Source organism: Trachurus trachurus (genome assembly GCF_905171665.1).
Source record: "Trachurus trachurus genome assembly, chromosome: 1".
In the NCBI taxonomy this organism is placed as follows: domain Eukaryota; kingdom Metazoa; phylum Chordata; class Actinopteri; order Carangiformes; family Carangidae; genus Trachurus; species Trachurus trachurus.
Window position 1 is genome coordinate 19,397,453 of NC_139891.1, and position 14,880 is coordinate 19,412,332.

General features: G+C 43.8%; 1 protein-coding gene across 1 annotated transcript; it reads left to right on the top strand.

Annotated features, from left to right (window-relative positions):
- The first annotated feature begins 1,698 nt into the window (after nt 1-1,698).
- patl1 (PAT1 homolog 1, processing body mRNA decay factor) lies at nt 1,699-14,154 on the top strand. The gene is made up of 20 exons (XM_083999598.1): nt 1,699-1,809; nt 3,104-3,209; nt 3,527-3,706; nt 3,861-4,124; nt 4,698-4,786; nt 4,915-4,995; nt 5,414-5,614; nt 6,226-6,327; nt 6,790-6,876; nt 7,010-7,224; nt 9,017-9,161; nt 9,858-9,975; nt 10,068-10,165; nt 11,076-11,135; nt 11,246-11,391; nt 11,510-11,669; nt 12,407-12,532; nt 13,306-13,397; nt 13,521-13,670; nt 13,803-14,154. Exons 1-20 carry the CDS (start codon nt 1,795-1,797, stop codon nt 13,822-13,824), a joined length of 2,457 nt encoding a protein of 818 aa, XP_083855724.1. The 5' UTR covers nt 1,699-1,794; the 3' UTR covers nt 13,825-14,154.
- The last annotated feature ends 726 nt before the right edge of the window (nt 14,155-14,880 follow it).

Genomic DNA, 14,880 nt, shown 5'->3' on the forward strand with positions numbered 1-14,880 from the left:
AAAAAAGGCAGCCTTATGTAGGTAAAAGACTATGAGAAAACTACACTCATTATGAAAAGCAGGACCGAGGGTTATTTCAGCACTATTACACAATCAAGCAGTCGTGGGCATGAATTTGCATGATACAAATCTTAATGTGAAATCATAAATCATACTTTATCTTACGCCAGAAGAGAACAGAAAGTGTGAAATATTTTTTTGCTCAGGTGTTCATTCTTAGTCTTGGCTAGCTGAGGTGGGTTTGAGAAAATATCAAACAAAATATATATATTAGATATATTTGTGTGTGTGTGTGTGTGTGTGTGTGTGTGTGTGTGTGTGTGTGTGTGTGTGTGTGTGTGTGTGTGTGTGTGTGTGTGTGTGTGTGTGTGTGTGTGTGTGTGTGTGTGTGTGTGTGTGTGTCACATACCTGCATATAGTCTAATCATCTGCCTTTGTGTAGCACTGGAGTGATGGTGATCAGAAAGTTTGTTTTACTGGTGCAAAGACATACTGTTGCACGGATGTGTATTTGCTTCCCTCTAGTGGTGATCAAGATGCATCATATGTGTTGATAGCCTAATGTATGTACAAGACTCTTTGGTGAATTAGTGTTTTCGGTGATAAACGCATAAGAACATTCAGATAAACATAAACTCTGACATCTACCTCCAGATTTGTTGGTTTGTCTGTTGTCAGTGTTTAACAACAGCTTTTATTTAGCCAACAAAGAAATAGTCTTGAAGTTTACAAATTGAGCAAATGCAGTAAAATCTCCAGTGTGTTCTACTGTTCTTGTAGGGTTTGAAACTGCGTTAATTTCAGGAATTTACAACACTGGAACAAAAAAAGATAAAGGGGTGCATCACTAGACAAGTTTGCATGATGATAAAGGTTGAATCTACAGTGAGACATAATTTTAGTAAATAAGTATAAATTACAGTATAAATCTTATGTTATCTGTGAGGGTGGTGCAACAGTGAGGTGACAGGCTGACTGTGAGGTGAGAGGAGCATCATCAGTCCTCCTGATGTGTGACAGTTATGAAACCGGTCTGTCTGTCTTGAAGAGTTAATGTTTCGCAAAACAGAAGGGTAAGTTAGGCGAAAATAAGCGATAGCTTCAGCCTATTCCTTTTCGGTTTGGCTCTTTTCTAGTTGAACTGATGTTTTCTGTTGGACTTTTAATTTTGAATGACCTGACCGAAATAAACACATTTTCATTAATTCATTCAAAACCATTTAAAACCTATGTTAGAATACGCAACATTAGCTTACATGAGCTAACTTCAGCTACACTAACAAATTACTGTGTGATATGATATTTGCCAAACATGGTCATGGACATGTGTGTAATCACCTTTTGAGACTACTTAACATTTACCTCGAGTTGTCACAGCTAACAGCATTACATTAACAAGGCATGCATGGCACGTCCAGCAGTTTGCCAGGCAGCGTGAGGAGGAAGACCACGGGTCCGACCCGCCCCTCACTCCTCCCCGGTACGGCTCCACCCTCTCTCGGTCTAAATCGGTTTCTTCTCGCTCCTAGAATCAAGATGGCGACGTCCAGTTTGCCAGATTCTTGGCTTCTACGCGGCACTCACAAGCCAATCGGTGACGTAACGGAGGGTTGCCAGCCGCTGTGGTCGCTGGCCGTCCAAATCGGGCAGTGACAGCGCGCCCCCGACTCCTCCTCGCGAATGCGTGCTCGTTCACGTCGTTCCCGATCGCACGTAAGCGGACGTCTCTCTGCTGCGTCATTTGCGCGCCGCCACGCTCCTGATGCACTTCTTTTACCGAAAACCTAAAGATAGATGTTTCGATTTCAGGTGAGTGTTGTCTTTTATAAACTCACGTTCCCTCCGACAAGTCTTTTTTATGGCAGGTTGTCGACAGAGAGCTGCGGGTCAGCCCGGCTGCCTGCGCTTCACACGGTGAACCTTGTCTATTGTTTATGCGACTGGTAAAATCAATGCGGTTGGCGGCCTGCGAAGCAGCCAGCTCGCCTGGTGTCATGAGCCTGGGAGAAGGTGAGAGCTTTCCCACCCTGCTGACCACAACGAGTGCGTCGTTTGATGAATAACCAGAGTCAAGGACGTCTTGTGTGTTGTCGTCCAGCTGTGTGCCGAAGCTATCGGTCATTTGGGGAGCAGTGTGTTTCATCGACGTTATGTCCTGCGTGATATAACGTCAGCTTTAGCATATTGGCTAACGAGCTCTCTTTAACTGCTCCAGCCCGACAGCCCAGTGCTGCTGGAAATATTTATCCTCTGCAAAGTGTGACATGTTGTACACTTAATGATCAATTGAGTCAAATTCATAGGTTTAAAGTTGAGTCTTAAATAAAACCAACGTCACTCTCAATCCCACGATCTGTCCGGAACTAGCAGCACATTGACTGTGAGTGTAATCACAGGATCCATGCAGGTTTTTTGAACACTTTGAGTCTGTGTTCACTTGGAGTTGAGATGTATTGATGTATTGTTGAGATGTATTGATTCTCAATTGGGAACCGTATATAACAGGCCCTAAATCTGTAGCTATACTTTTGTAGCAAGTTATTAAACTCTGATGCCTTGGGGCACGTGCTGTATTTGGTATCAGGAATCGATAGCATGCACGAGAGACACTGACTGCTTAGACCCAAAGATGAGAAGCTTGTGTGTCAGTTTCTAAGCATTTTATGGCATATACATCTTACTGAAACTCTGATCAATAACTACATCACAGTAGATGCAGGAATGTGCATCTTTGTAACCCAGCAAACCTTTTTTCCTCCCAACATTCAGTTGCAGTTATAATTAATCATATGGATGACTACATTGTAGTGGGGTAAATAATTCCCCAGGCACTTACTATGTTGTGCATGCAGACATATTGCACTGGGGAGCACAATCTATATTTAAAATGTTTAAAGATAAATATATATTTAAAGTTTAGTTTTATAAAGATATATACATGTGTTTTTTTATGTGCCTCTGGTAACAATTACTGTGAATTGTAATGACAATTATTATCTGTCCTCCCTCCAACTCCACTCCAACTGTCATCTCTTTCTTGTTCCCATTTCTGCAACCCATCTGCCCCCTGTTCCTCCATGCACCCCTCCTGCTATGTTTACAGTCCCTGGATGAAGACTGTACGCTGGAGGAGGAAGATGATGGATTGGTAGCGGAGGAAGATGAAATCGATCAGTTCAATGATGACACTTTTGGAGCTGGGGCCATTGGTGAGTCGCACATACGTAAATATTTATTGTAATGTGTTAATTAACAACACATTTTCTGATGCACATTTTAGACTTAAGTTTTAAGTAGTCTGTCAATTTAGAATGTATTTATTTCTTTATATATTTCAATCTCACAACTCTTTAGCTGTTTTCTGTCTGTCTCCATCAAGCTTCTGTTTTACCCTAAAAAATCAGTCACTATGATAACAGAGATAAATCACTTGCATAAATGCTGCACATGAAGGTTTCATCCTCAGCTGAAGTGAGTCGTTGCCGTTGAACAACCATCCATCCACTCTTTCTGGCCTCTGTTACAGATGATGACTGGCAGGAGGAACACAAACGTCTCGCTCAGCTTGATGAGCGGGATGTCCTCGGAGCCGGAGGGGCGATGGGAAGGGACTCAGATTTAGGCGGATCTGAGGTTTCATCGTCGACCCCTCTCTCCCTCCCACCGTTGAACTACTCCCTGTCCTCTTCTGGGCAACGTCTACCAGGTCAGTGATGTCACCAGTGACGCCTGACTCTGTTTATTTATTGCTGTTTAAGTTACTTTACTGGTCATTTTTAGCTCTATGAAAATCTCTTTGAGTTTTCCTGGAGTGGTTCTTTGTGAGAGCAGATATCCAAAAAGTGAAACTGTCATTTTAGATGTGGAGGATCGAGGAGGGGGAGGTGACTTGGCCGAGTCTCTGGCCCGACTCATCTTGGAGGCTGACCCAGCCATCACAGGAGTCGGAGCAACTCAGAGGCTCCCTTTGTCCCTGAACTCCTCAGGACCAGGCCTGTCAGTTCTGCAGGGTCTGGACCAAGCCAGGACCCTGCCCCAGCACACCTCCATCCCACATCCGACACAGCCGCACCAGAATGCCCGTCACCCCCAGAACCAGCTGCCTCCTGGGCCCTTCACCTCAGGTGGGAATGAATGGATTCTGTTACCAGCCCCTTTTTGTCTCGCCTACCTCCCTCACGGTAGAAATGCATCACTGTTAGTAATATTTAAAGGGATACGCGTTGGCTTGGTTTTAATTTGTTTGGCCATGCTGCAATAAAGGCTTTTTAAAATCACCTTCCTACTCTGAGTGCCTCAGTTCCCGCTAAATTTTTAATTTAAAGGGATAGTTCAACATTTTGTGAAATCAGTGACAGTGCTGCTCCAGAGATTTTACACCATTCAAAAATATTTTTACACAAAAGTTCACATGTAAACTTTTTTTTTTTTTTTTTAATTTAGCGAGAAGGCGTGCTAAAAAAGGAGACCTTTCAATCAGTGTTTGTTTTAAAAATGGCTGTAGCTCACCATTTAATCCACAGCAACAGTATAGCTGGGTTGACCGCATCGTATCAGGCAGTGCTGTGTTCAGGGTGGACATGCAGCAGAAAACCGAGGAATGCAACTGGTCCCTTAGGACATAGGCCATTTTTGATTTTGTGAAGATTTGCCTGTTTGTGCTGAAATCTTTTCTGATGTACCCTGTCCTGCTCCAGGGCTTCCTCCTGGCCCCCTTCCACCATCAGTGCTCAGCTACCAACAGCAGCAGCACTTGCTGCATAGAGGCTCCACTTCAATCGGCCAGGTTAGTTTGAACTGATTTGCAAAAGAAATGCTTTACTGAAACCACATCACTGCAGTCACACTTATCTCAACTCCTGTGCAAAATCTTTTTACGTTTAATGTCTCATTGTCTCTCATTGTGACCTCCAGGTGAACTCTCACAGTATCTGGGAGAACAGTGTGGGTTTTGGGCCAGTCAGCATCAGCCCCGGACTCATCACACATGTGGAGGTGAGGGACTTGGCAACATGCAGAATGATTGTCTATCTTGAATGTAAATTAAGTTGTTAATTATACAACAAAAGTTATAACTGTAAGTGGCTGATAATAGTTAGGAGATGCAGCAAGTTTTGGAAAAAAATAAGTCTAAATTAAGATTATTTTATTAGTGCTTCAGTGGGGAAATCAGAAGTGTTGCAGCAGCACAGTAGACAGAAAGTTTCACAAACTGTTCCACATTGAGAATCTGCACAACCTCATCACCTCCCCGTACAGTCATGGTGGGGACAGCATTTTCCACACATCGGTTTATCTAGGCTGTTATGCAGTGTGCTAGACTGATTCCTTTTAAGTATCTACAACGTTTATACAAAAGACTTTTGCTGATGATTCTTTTTTTTATGTTTTCACTCCCTTCTTCCGTCCTCAGGACAGTCCACTTATGTCTATAATCAAAGAGGTGGGCCTTCCTAAGTTACCCTCACAGAGTAGGAGTGATGAAGGACGGGATTTGTCAGAGAGGGTTCCACCCCCACGTTCGTCTTCCCCTGTGATTGGCTCTCCTCCGGTGAGAGCGGTGCCGATTGGGACCCCGCCCAAACAGCCAATGAGCCACGCTCTTAATCACCAGGTGAGTATGGGACAGTGGTGGTCCGCGCTCTGCAGTGGTTCCCCCGCTGAAACTCTTCCTCTGTCCCTCCTTCCTTTTGTTGTTAGAGGTCCAAACCCCTGGGTGCTTCTAGTTAGGTTTTTATCACGAGGACCCAAGCACTGATCTGTACCAGTTTAGAATAGTTGAGTTACAGGGGCTTTAGCATGTTGGAAAATCTGCAGACCAAGAAACGCTGCCAAAAAGAACACATTTTGAGGCATTCAGCATGTTCGACACATAATGGCGTTTGGCTTTTTTGAGGAGCTAAGGGTTGAAAAAAACTTTGTGCATGCAACAAATGTGGCTTAATTCACAGACTGATACTGATAGGGTGTAGCATCATGGCTCAAGGGCATCCTCTTGACATTTTAAAGTCTTAAGAGCGTAATGATGTTAAATTGCCTCCCAGCAGCAACCTAGGCACCTGCAAGAGTGTGAGGGCCCACTTTGGGACAGAATGAAAACTGAATCTCTTTTTTAAAGTGATATATGATGATATTTATCTTTGTAGAAGCAAAAAGGTTTTCAGACACCATAGTATTTTCTCGCTCTCTCTCATATTCTCTCTCTCTTTCACACGCTCTCTGTAGAGCCACCATCCCGCAGCAGTTCATGTGAGAGCCCCGGTCCAGCACAGATACCCACCTCCTTTTCCTGATCGTCTGTCACCCAACACCCTCCTCAATATAGCTGTGAGTTTTACTCTCCTTTAACCCCCCCCCCCCCCCCCCCTTCCCTCACTCTGTTGTCATCATCGTTTTTAAAGGCAGAGATGCAACAAACCTGTTGTTTTTGGGAGGATTATTTGGGGACATACATCAATCCTGGCCTAATGTGGTACCTGAAGTGGCCGTTGTTCATGGGCGTGGCAAAATGGCTCAAGGGCGCCCCCCCCCCCCGACAGTGAAGAGGACAGAAAATGACATTCACGTGCATCAAAATTATGTGGACATATGTGCATCTTACTAAATGAAAAGTTATAACTATAAAAGTGATACAGGACTATAAATTATACATTGTTATCAGGTAAGGTAAAGAGAGTATGCATGGAGTGTATAACAGCCATAGCTCAATTGATTGCATATTAGTAATGATATTAAGCTATAGATACTAAGATAGATAATGTCCTTTTGTATCTTGTGCTTCATGTTCAGAACTCTCCACTGTGTCGTGGTCCGTTCCCTCCTGCAGTTGGTCCAGTTCTGTCCCAGATTCAGCGAGCACAGCTGCTCAACTCTCAAGTTGGTACCCCCCACACACACACACATACACCCTAACTCTTGTGTGATAAGATGGTTTACAGTTATCTTCCTGCAGCCTCAATCCCTGGACACTTAACTCAGTCCTCACCTGTCTCTCTCTCTCTCTCTCCAGGTGGCAGGATTTGCTCGCGGTGGACCGACTCCTCCGTTGTTACCAGGCGGTGGTGGTTTTAGGCCGTTCTTTGGGGGCCCACCTCCTCCACACGGTCACCGCATGGGGCCGCTCCCTCCTCTTGGCCCCCCCAACCACGCCATCCGGCACAACACCACCCACCTCCATCCTCAGCACCGGCGTATGCTCAACCAGCGCATGCAGAGCCGAGGAGGGTAAGTGAGAGTGTGTGTGTGTAAGATCAGAAGAACAGTCATAAATTTGTCAAGCTCTGTTACAAAAACAGTGGGATATTGTGCTCTGGGTTTGTGTGTATGTTCAAAGGAACACGATTGTTCAGCATTTGTAAAATTGTAGTGCCAAAAGAAAAGTGCTGTTTTTATGTGACTCTACAAGACTTGTTTATTTAAACAGACATTGGATTTTTTGGTGGCCACTCCCAAACCTTGGCCCCTTTAACTCACCATTCAATCAGGACAGAGTCAGAGGTTCCTCTCCTGATTGGCTCACCAGGCTGTTTTTTGGAGCAACAGGAGAGCAAAACTTGAGGGATTTTAATGGACTGAGATGATTTTTGGTTCTCAAAATCACTAATATATCTTCTTAATGATCAACACTGTCAGGTTGAGAAAAACAGGAAAACTGACATGCGTGTTTGTTTATTCCAAGAGAGGACAAACAACAACGTTCCGGTCAACTATTTATTAAATTGGATCATCAAAGGAATCAGATACAAAAAACTCTCCTGTTCAATAAATCACAGTCTGCAAGCAGTTAGCTGATCACCATCCCAAGAGAGCGAGAATTCTCTGTCATCTGCCCAAGACAAAGGCGTTACATTAATTCTTAATACTTCGCACTATGTGTGTGTAATTAATTCTTATTGGTCAGAAACAGGTGGGGAGTGGCTGTGGTTTAAACTTAGCCCTCACACTGAAGAGCACCAGAGGTAGAGACAAGAGACAAAGACAATTGATACCCATGCAGCACTCCATGCATGTTTTTTTATTAGCCCTCCCTTCGTTGGTGCCCTCTGCCTGGCACAGGTTGGTCTCATCTTCCCAGCACACGAACCCCTGGACCTGAAACACAACAAAATCCTCCCTACACTGACATACATTTTCCACCCCAGGTGTCTGAGGCGTCAGGGCAGATAATACAGATCATTAAAACTCTTCCTCACAATGCTTCATTCAGCAGAGCTCCCAGGCCTCTCACCCTCTCCTCTCTTTGGCCTTGGAGGTGTTTTGTTTTCACTGTGGCTCTGTGTGCCCTCAACTTTGCCTCTGAATGATCTAACAGGTTACTGGTACTCATTGCATTATGAATTAAGCTCAGCACAAATCTATATGGTTTGCTTACAAGTTTCATTTGTCTTTAAACACAATAGGTTAGTTAAAACATGAGACTAAACTTTACTACTACTTAAAGTGAATGCATAAACAGGCACATAAATCTTTCTATATGTCCTGGCTCCTACCTCTCCATGTGCCTAACCCTTCGTAACACGGGGCTAATGCTTGACTCCCTCACATTCTTCAACAGGACACAGCAGCTCAAATACAGTTCAGAACATCTTACATAAAGATACAAGTTTCAATGAGTAAAATATCTACGAAAACAATCATCAGTGAGATATATTCAGTGTTGATCAGTAATGTCAAAGTGGAGAATATATGTTCAGTGTTAGTTCTGGTGATGAGGTAACTGTATGCAGCTTGGCAATCTCCAGTGTCGAGACACAGGTTCAGCTTTATTTCATCAGTCAGTAAAACAATGGTGTTCTGTTTTTATTTGTTATTCAGTAAAGGCACAATATCAAACTCAGTTAGTAAAGGCAAATATTCAGCGTTTACAGTTTTCACCCTAACACTTAAAATAAAACACAGCCCTGCAGATGAATACACATCAGACACTGCAGAAGACTTCAGAGACGGCAGGTGTCGCATGCAGAAAACCAAAGACCACTGAGGCTGTTAACATCCTGACCTCTGTTCCCTCCTGTAGGGACCGAGGACGGACTGGAGGGGACCGGCGCAGCAGGGACCCCTACAGTAATCTGATGACTCAGAAAGAGAAGGAGTGGGTCACCAAGATTCAGATGATGCAGCTGCAGAGTACCGACCCGTACCTGGATGACTACTACTATCAGGTTGGCTTTTGATTTGTTTACCTCGTCACTTGTTACTGACCTTAATCACTGAAGATGATGAGGGTTGAAGATTATACTGATACCAATGTCCTAATCAATTACTTACTACTTAATCAATTTTCTGTCTTGGGAGTAAAAGATAAACCTCAGCCGAGGGAGGTTTGAGGATGTTTTTAAACATTTTAAAAGTAATTAAAGTAAGTAAAGACTCATTTTTTGTGACTTCATGATTGTTTTGTTTATGTGAAAATTAATATAAATCCTGGACACTGGAGTTGGATTCATGTTGATTCTGTCAGATAAGGATTATATCACCACAGCGCAATATCTTGGGAACTGCTGTACATGTTTAAACCATTCACATAGTTGTCGCAGACACAGAAACACGTAAAGGTGGACTTTGGACAGGAGGTGGTGGTGTAACACTCTGCAGTATGTCCGAGTGTGACATTACATTTTAAGAAGACACATTCCTCAGTCAGTCATTGTAATAGTGAACAACTGTCCCATCAGCATAAGGTGTGAAATTCAAATAGAATAGCAATTCTGAAGCAGCATAAACGGCACTAAAGTATGAAAATTCAAATGAATTGTTGTGTTTTTTTTTCGTCTGTGTACTGGGATCCTCAGGAGCAGATTCTATCTGAGCAAAACAAAAAGTGCCCCCATTGATCACAGTCACGTGTGTGTTTGCAGAATTACTATGAAAAGATGGAGAAACGTCAGGAGAGAGAGACGGACAGCAGCAAGAAGGAGCACACCACCAAACTCATCACCCCTCAGGTTGCCAAGGTCGAACACACCTACAGACCAGGTAAATGACGCCTGAATATTCCCACAACATGAGATCGCACACACATGACACTGGAGACCTGTTCTGAATGTCGACTTGTGTTTTACCCACAGTTCAGTTCGCAGGCTCTTTAGGGAAGCTGACGGTCTCCAGTGTGAACAACCCCCGCAAGATGATCGATGCTGTGGTGACGACTCGCACAGATGATGAGGTGTGTTTTTATATACGTCGTCATTGTATTTCTTCTGAAGGCTCGGTGGTCTCTTTCTGTATTTTCTGAAGGTTTATATCGATGCCTTTGACCAAAAGTTTCAGGGACTTTAAGTTCCTGTCGTCTTCATTATTAGTTCCTTCCTCAAGACGGACGTCCACTGTGGCGGCAGAGCCTCCCACTCTGCAGCAGGCAGCTCTGGCATAACATGAGGTTTTTTTTTTAGACCTGAAGACCAGGCCAAGCCGACCAAGCCTCGGCCCTGAGCCACAGGGGGAATCACAACATCCTTTTTCGGTCATGTTGTTTTGGTGTCAAAAGTCTTTCGGCCTACGTCTTATTAGTAATACACTACAATGTAATGGAGATAATAACTTCTTTCTCCCACATTGTTGTGAATATGGTATCTTATAGGATTACATTTTTATTAAATTGTATCTATAGTGGAAAACAATCGAACAAATCCACTGATAAAAAAACAAAACAGTGGTCTTGCAGCTGGAATTGAATATACCAGGTGAAATAATGCCGCGAGTACACATCCAATCAGAGATGTCCAGTACGCAGACCACAACCCCCAAAGTTCCTGAACCTTTCAGAAAGTACCATCCCTTGATCTAAATGTAGTTCCTGGTTCCTGTGGCTGAAACGCTCGTAGTCTCTTGAAAGGTTCTTGGCTCCTGGTGACGTCTGCTTCAATGCACATGCACATGGGAGATGGCTCACAAGGAATGAGCTTTAGTATTTGATGTGGCCTTTAGGGTTCTCACCGTTGTTTTAACAGAAGAGCTGACGGTGTGAAAACATCTCACAGTAGTGTGTAGAAACATACTACTGTTCTTTTCTTGAATTTTAATTAATTCACTCTTAATCGGTACTTGAAGTGTATGTTTATGTCCTCTCCCTCTAGGAGAAAAGAGAGAAGCAGGTGTGGAATAAGAGGCGACAGATCCTCTACACTGTGGAGAAGGTAGGACAATCATGGCTGAGCGCATTCACTAAGGCTGCAAGACGCACACTACCGGATCCTAAATACACTTGCGTGACCCCGTCCCTCTGTTATCTCACCCTGTCCTCCAGATGTACACTTTGCTCCTGGAGGTTCAAGACTTCGAGAAACGTTTCGTCCTGGCTCCAGAAGAGGAAAGAGAGTCTCTGCTGGAGCAGCATAAAGCCAACACAGTACAGCTCTGTAACTCTCTGCGGGAGAAGGAGTGGGATGACAGGTGGGAGATGGAAGGAAGGAGGGAGGGAGGGAGGGAGGAAGGGAGGGAGATGGAGGTGTAACTGAACTACAGGGGCCACACTAATGTGCATACTAATCTTTTCTCTTCTCATCCAAAGAGTAAGCGATGAGCAGTGTGTGATGATCATGTCCGTGAGGAAGGGCAAGCGGCTCATATCCAGGCTCCTCCCCCTCCTGCCTGCAGCCCAGGCCACCGCCGTTGTCATGGCGATTGCACGCAACTTTCCTGCCCTGGCCAAGAAGGACAAGCAGGACCAGGTGACAGTTACAAGATGTTACAACATTTCCATGACGAACCTATCAGACATGTAGGAGCAAAGTGTTGTTGCCTTGTTGACATGGTGTCAACATACAGGAGCAGTGTTATTGATCCTTACTATAAAGATACAGTCCAATACGTTTAGCTTAACAATGAGATTATAGAGAGCCTAAGCGGAAGCAGGAAGTAACGCTCGTCATGGGACCTCAATTCCATGCAAGTGAACAGGACTCAAAATTTTATTTCGTGATCCGATTGAATTGTGCCATGAGAAGAAAATATATGACCTCTACCTGTTTAAAACATCACATTTCGTGCCAGAAAATCAGCAGTTTGTTGTAAAACTATTATAAATAAAATTTCCAAAAAATCCGTAACCAGAAAAACTACAGGCCGCGTAGGTGACATCCCACACCACATGCCGCCCTTTCCCGTGTCAGTTGATGACGTATTTTTTGTGGGACACCCGATCTGTTTCACACAAAATAAATTCTTCAGTTGCCATTTTGCGACAAACAGCTGATTTTTTTTTTTTTTTTGGCATGAAGGTTAGGTCATATTTTTTTCTGATGACATAATTCAGCCGGATCATGAAATAAAATTTTGACTCCCATTCACTTACATGGAGATTTTTACCGAATGGAGGTCGCTTCCAGTCCGTCAGCTGCTCATGGTGGATGTTGTCTAGCAGGTAATATCCAAAAGACAATGACAGTGTGAATGTGAACATGTGCAGGTGCTGTGGTGGTTGGTGGAGCCGGTTTCTGCTGTGATCCAGTCACTGTCGAGCTCCGCCCTCACAGACCTCCTCCAGGAGCTTCAAGGCAGCGAGGGCCAACTGGCCTCAGTACTGCACAACAAGGTAACACACAGAGCAACAAGACCACTTCCTGGTCAGACGGATGCGTACTGTAATTCTTCTTCATGGCGTCCAGCGAGGAAACTGACAACTGGTCTTGATCAGAAAATATTTCAACTCTCTAAACAGTTGCCTCACTTCAGTATTAAAATAAGGCTGAACATCTTCTGCACTTTAAACAAACTCCATTAGAGCCGAAATCATACGTTCCTGTTGTCCTTCTGGGTCAAATTGACCCAATCTGTTCCCTTCCTCCATCTTTCCTTCTTTCCTTCCCTTTCCCTTCCTTCTTTCCACAATCCTTTTTCCCTTCCTTCTTTCCTTCCCTTCATCCTTCCATCCTTCTTCCTTCCTCTTTTGATCCAGTTGGCCTGGTCTGTTCCCTCCTCCTTCCTTCCTTGAACGAATCTGTTCTCTCCCTCCATCTTTCTTTCCTTCCCTTTTCCCTTCCTTTCTTCCCTTCGTCCTTACTTCTTCCTTCTTTTTTGACCCAATCTGTTCCCTCCCTCCATCTGTCTTTCCTTCCTTTTTCCCTTCCTTCTTTCCTCCCATTGTTCCCTTTGTCCTTCCTTCCTTCTATCCCTTTGTCCTTCCTTCCTTTCATCTATCCTTTCGTCCTTCCTTCCTTGACCCAGGAGACAACAGGAGGGTTAATCAATCGATCATCGATCAGACAGAAAAATAATTCACATTGATTTTGATGATTGTTTACTGTCGGTTAGCAGCGGGTGTTTGTGTGTGTGCTGCTAACACACCTGTGTGTCACCTGTGTGCAGTGCGGTGTGACTCTGCTGTATCTGATCCTGAGTGAAGGAGAGAAGATGCAAAGCTCAGACGCCAACTCTCAACTCATGGACGACAATCGATGGTGAGCGGTGTGCATGTCTGTGATGTCGTCATCGTCATCATCATCACACAATGGTTCCTGTAACCCCCCCCCCATTAACACACAGTGACCCCCCCCTCTCTCTCTCTGTCTCTCTCTGTCCAGGACTGAGTTGGTATTTTCAGTGACGAGGGAGCTGCTCAGCATCCCGCCCTCCTCCCTCTCCCCCCCTCTCTTCACCCCATCCAACCTGCTCTCCCTCTTCTCACGCTACGTCGACCGACAGAGACTGGAGCTGTTACAAAACAAGCTGCAGTGAGTTTTATACACACACAGACACACACACAGTGACAGCGTGTCGGCGTCGGTCCTTAAACAGTGTCTATCTGTGTCAATGAATAACACTCACTGATCACTAATTGTGAAAATTGTTTTTGTGTTTCTCAGGATCTCTGCTTTGTCCAGGTAGAAGTTACTACAAATATGAACACATCGCTCTCCCTTCTCGATGCAGACCTTCGTCTTTGTGTGGGCGTGTGCGTTTGAGTGTGTGTGTGTGTGTGTGTTTGTGTGAGTGTGTGAATCCACGGTGGATCATTTTAATCCAGCAGAATCTCTAGTCTCTTGGTTTTTCTTTGTTTAGTATCTGGTATGTGTGGGTGTGTGTGCGTGTGTGACAGCAGCACAGAGAGCGCATGACAGGTGCACAGTCTGAATGATGATGATAAACATGGAATCTGCATTTTTAAATATCTTGTTTACGATTATGCCTGTGACGAACCTTCAAATTAAAAGTATTTCTATTATATAAAACATGGACTGTTTCTTGTGTCAATGTTAATTCTTCACTGATTGAGTGTTTCACCCAAGATGCTTACTTCACCCCCAATGCAACTTGACCTCTGACAGCTGGGTGTGTTATACCACATCCTCAAGCTAAGATAAAGAGCAGACTAACTTTGATTTGACTTCAACTGACACTGATTCAAGTGATAAGACATTTGCTTGGTGTCAAATCACTTTCTCTTTTAAAACAACGATGAAAAGATTAATAAATAAAAAGAAATGTCTGGCAGTGCTGGTAAGCAATTTATTGTAAAACCTTAATTATCTGCCTTACTACCCAGTCAACTTGTCACGTAGTGTGGAGTTTTATCATTTCAAACCATTTTAACTACTTTTAACCCTTTTCTTCCCTCCCCTCTATTTGACAATTCCTTAAAAAAAAGATTTATGAATATGAACGCTATTTATTTTTTCTGATTTATGCTTAATGATCATTATCATGATTAAATAGTTTTGTGGCCACATCATTTACAACGAAGTCCAGCTGAAATGCTTTTGGGGTGATGGTGATGTTTTTTTGTTTGTGTTATTGTATTCCTAGGAATTCTTTCTTTGGTCTTTGGTTGCAGAGGTTGTGGGTTCAATCCTTGACTGGTGCAAAGTGAACATTACAAGGTCAACTGTCTTGTCTTCCTATTCTCCTGTTTGTTGTTCAGAATTTGCCTAAATTTGCCAAAAC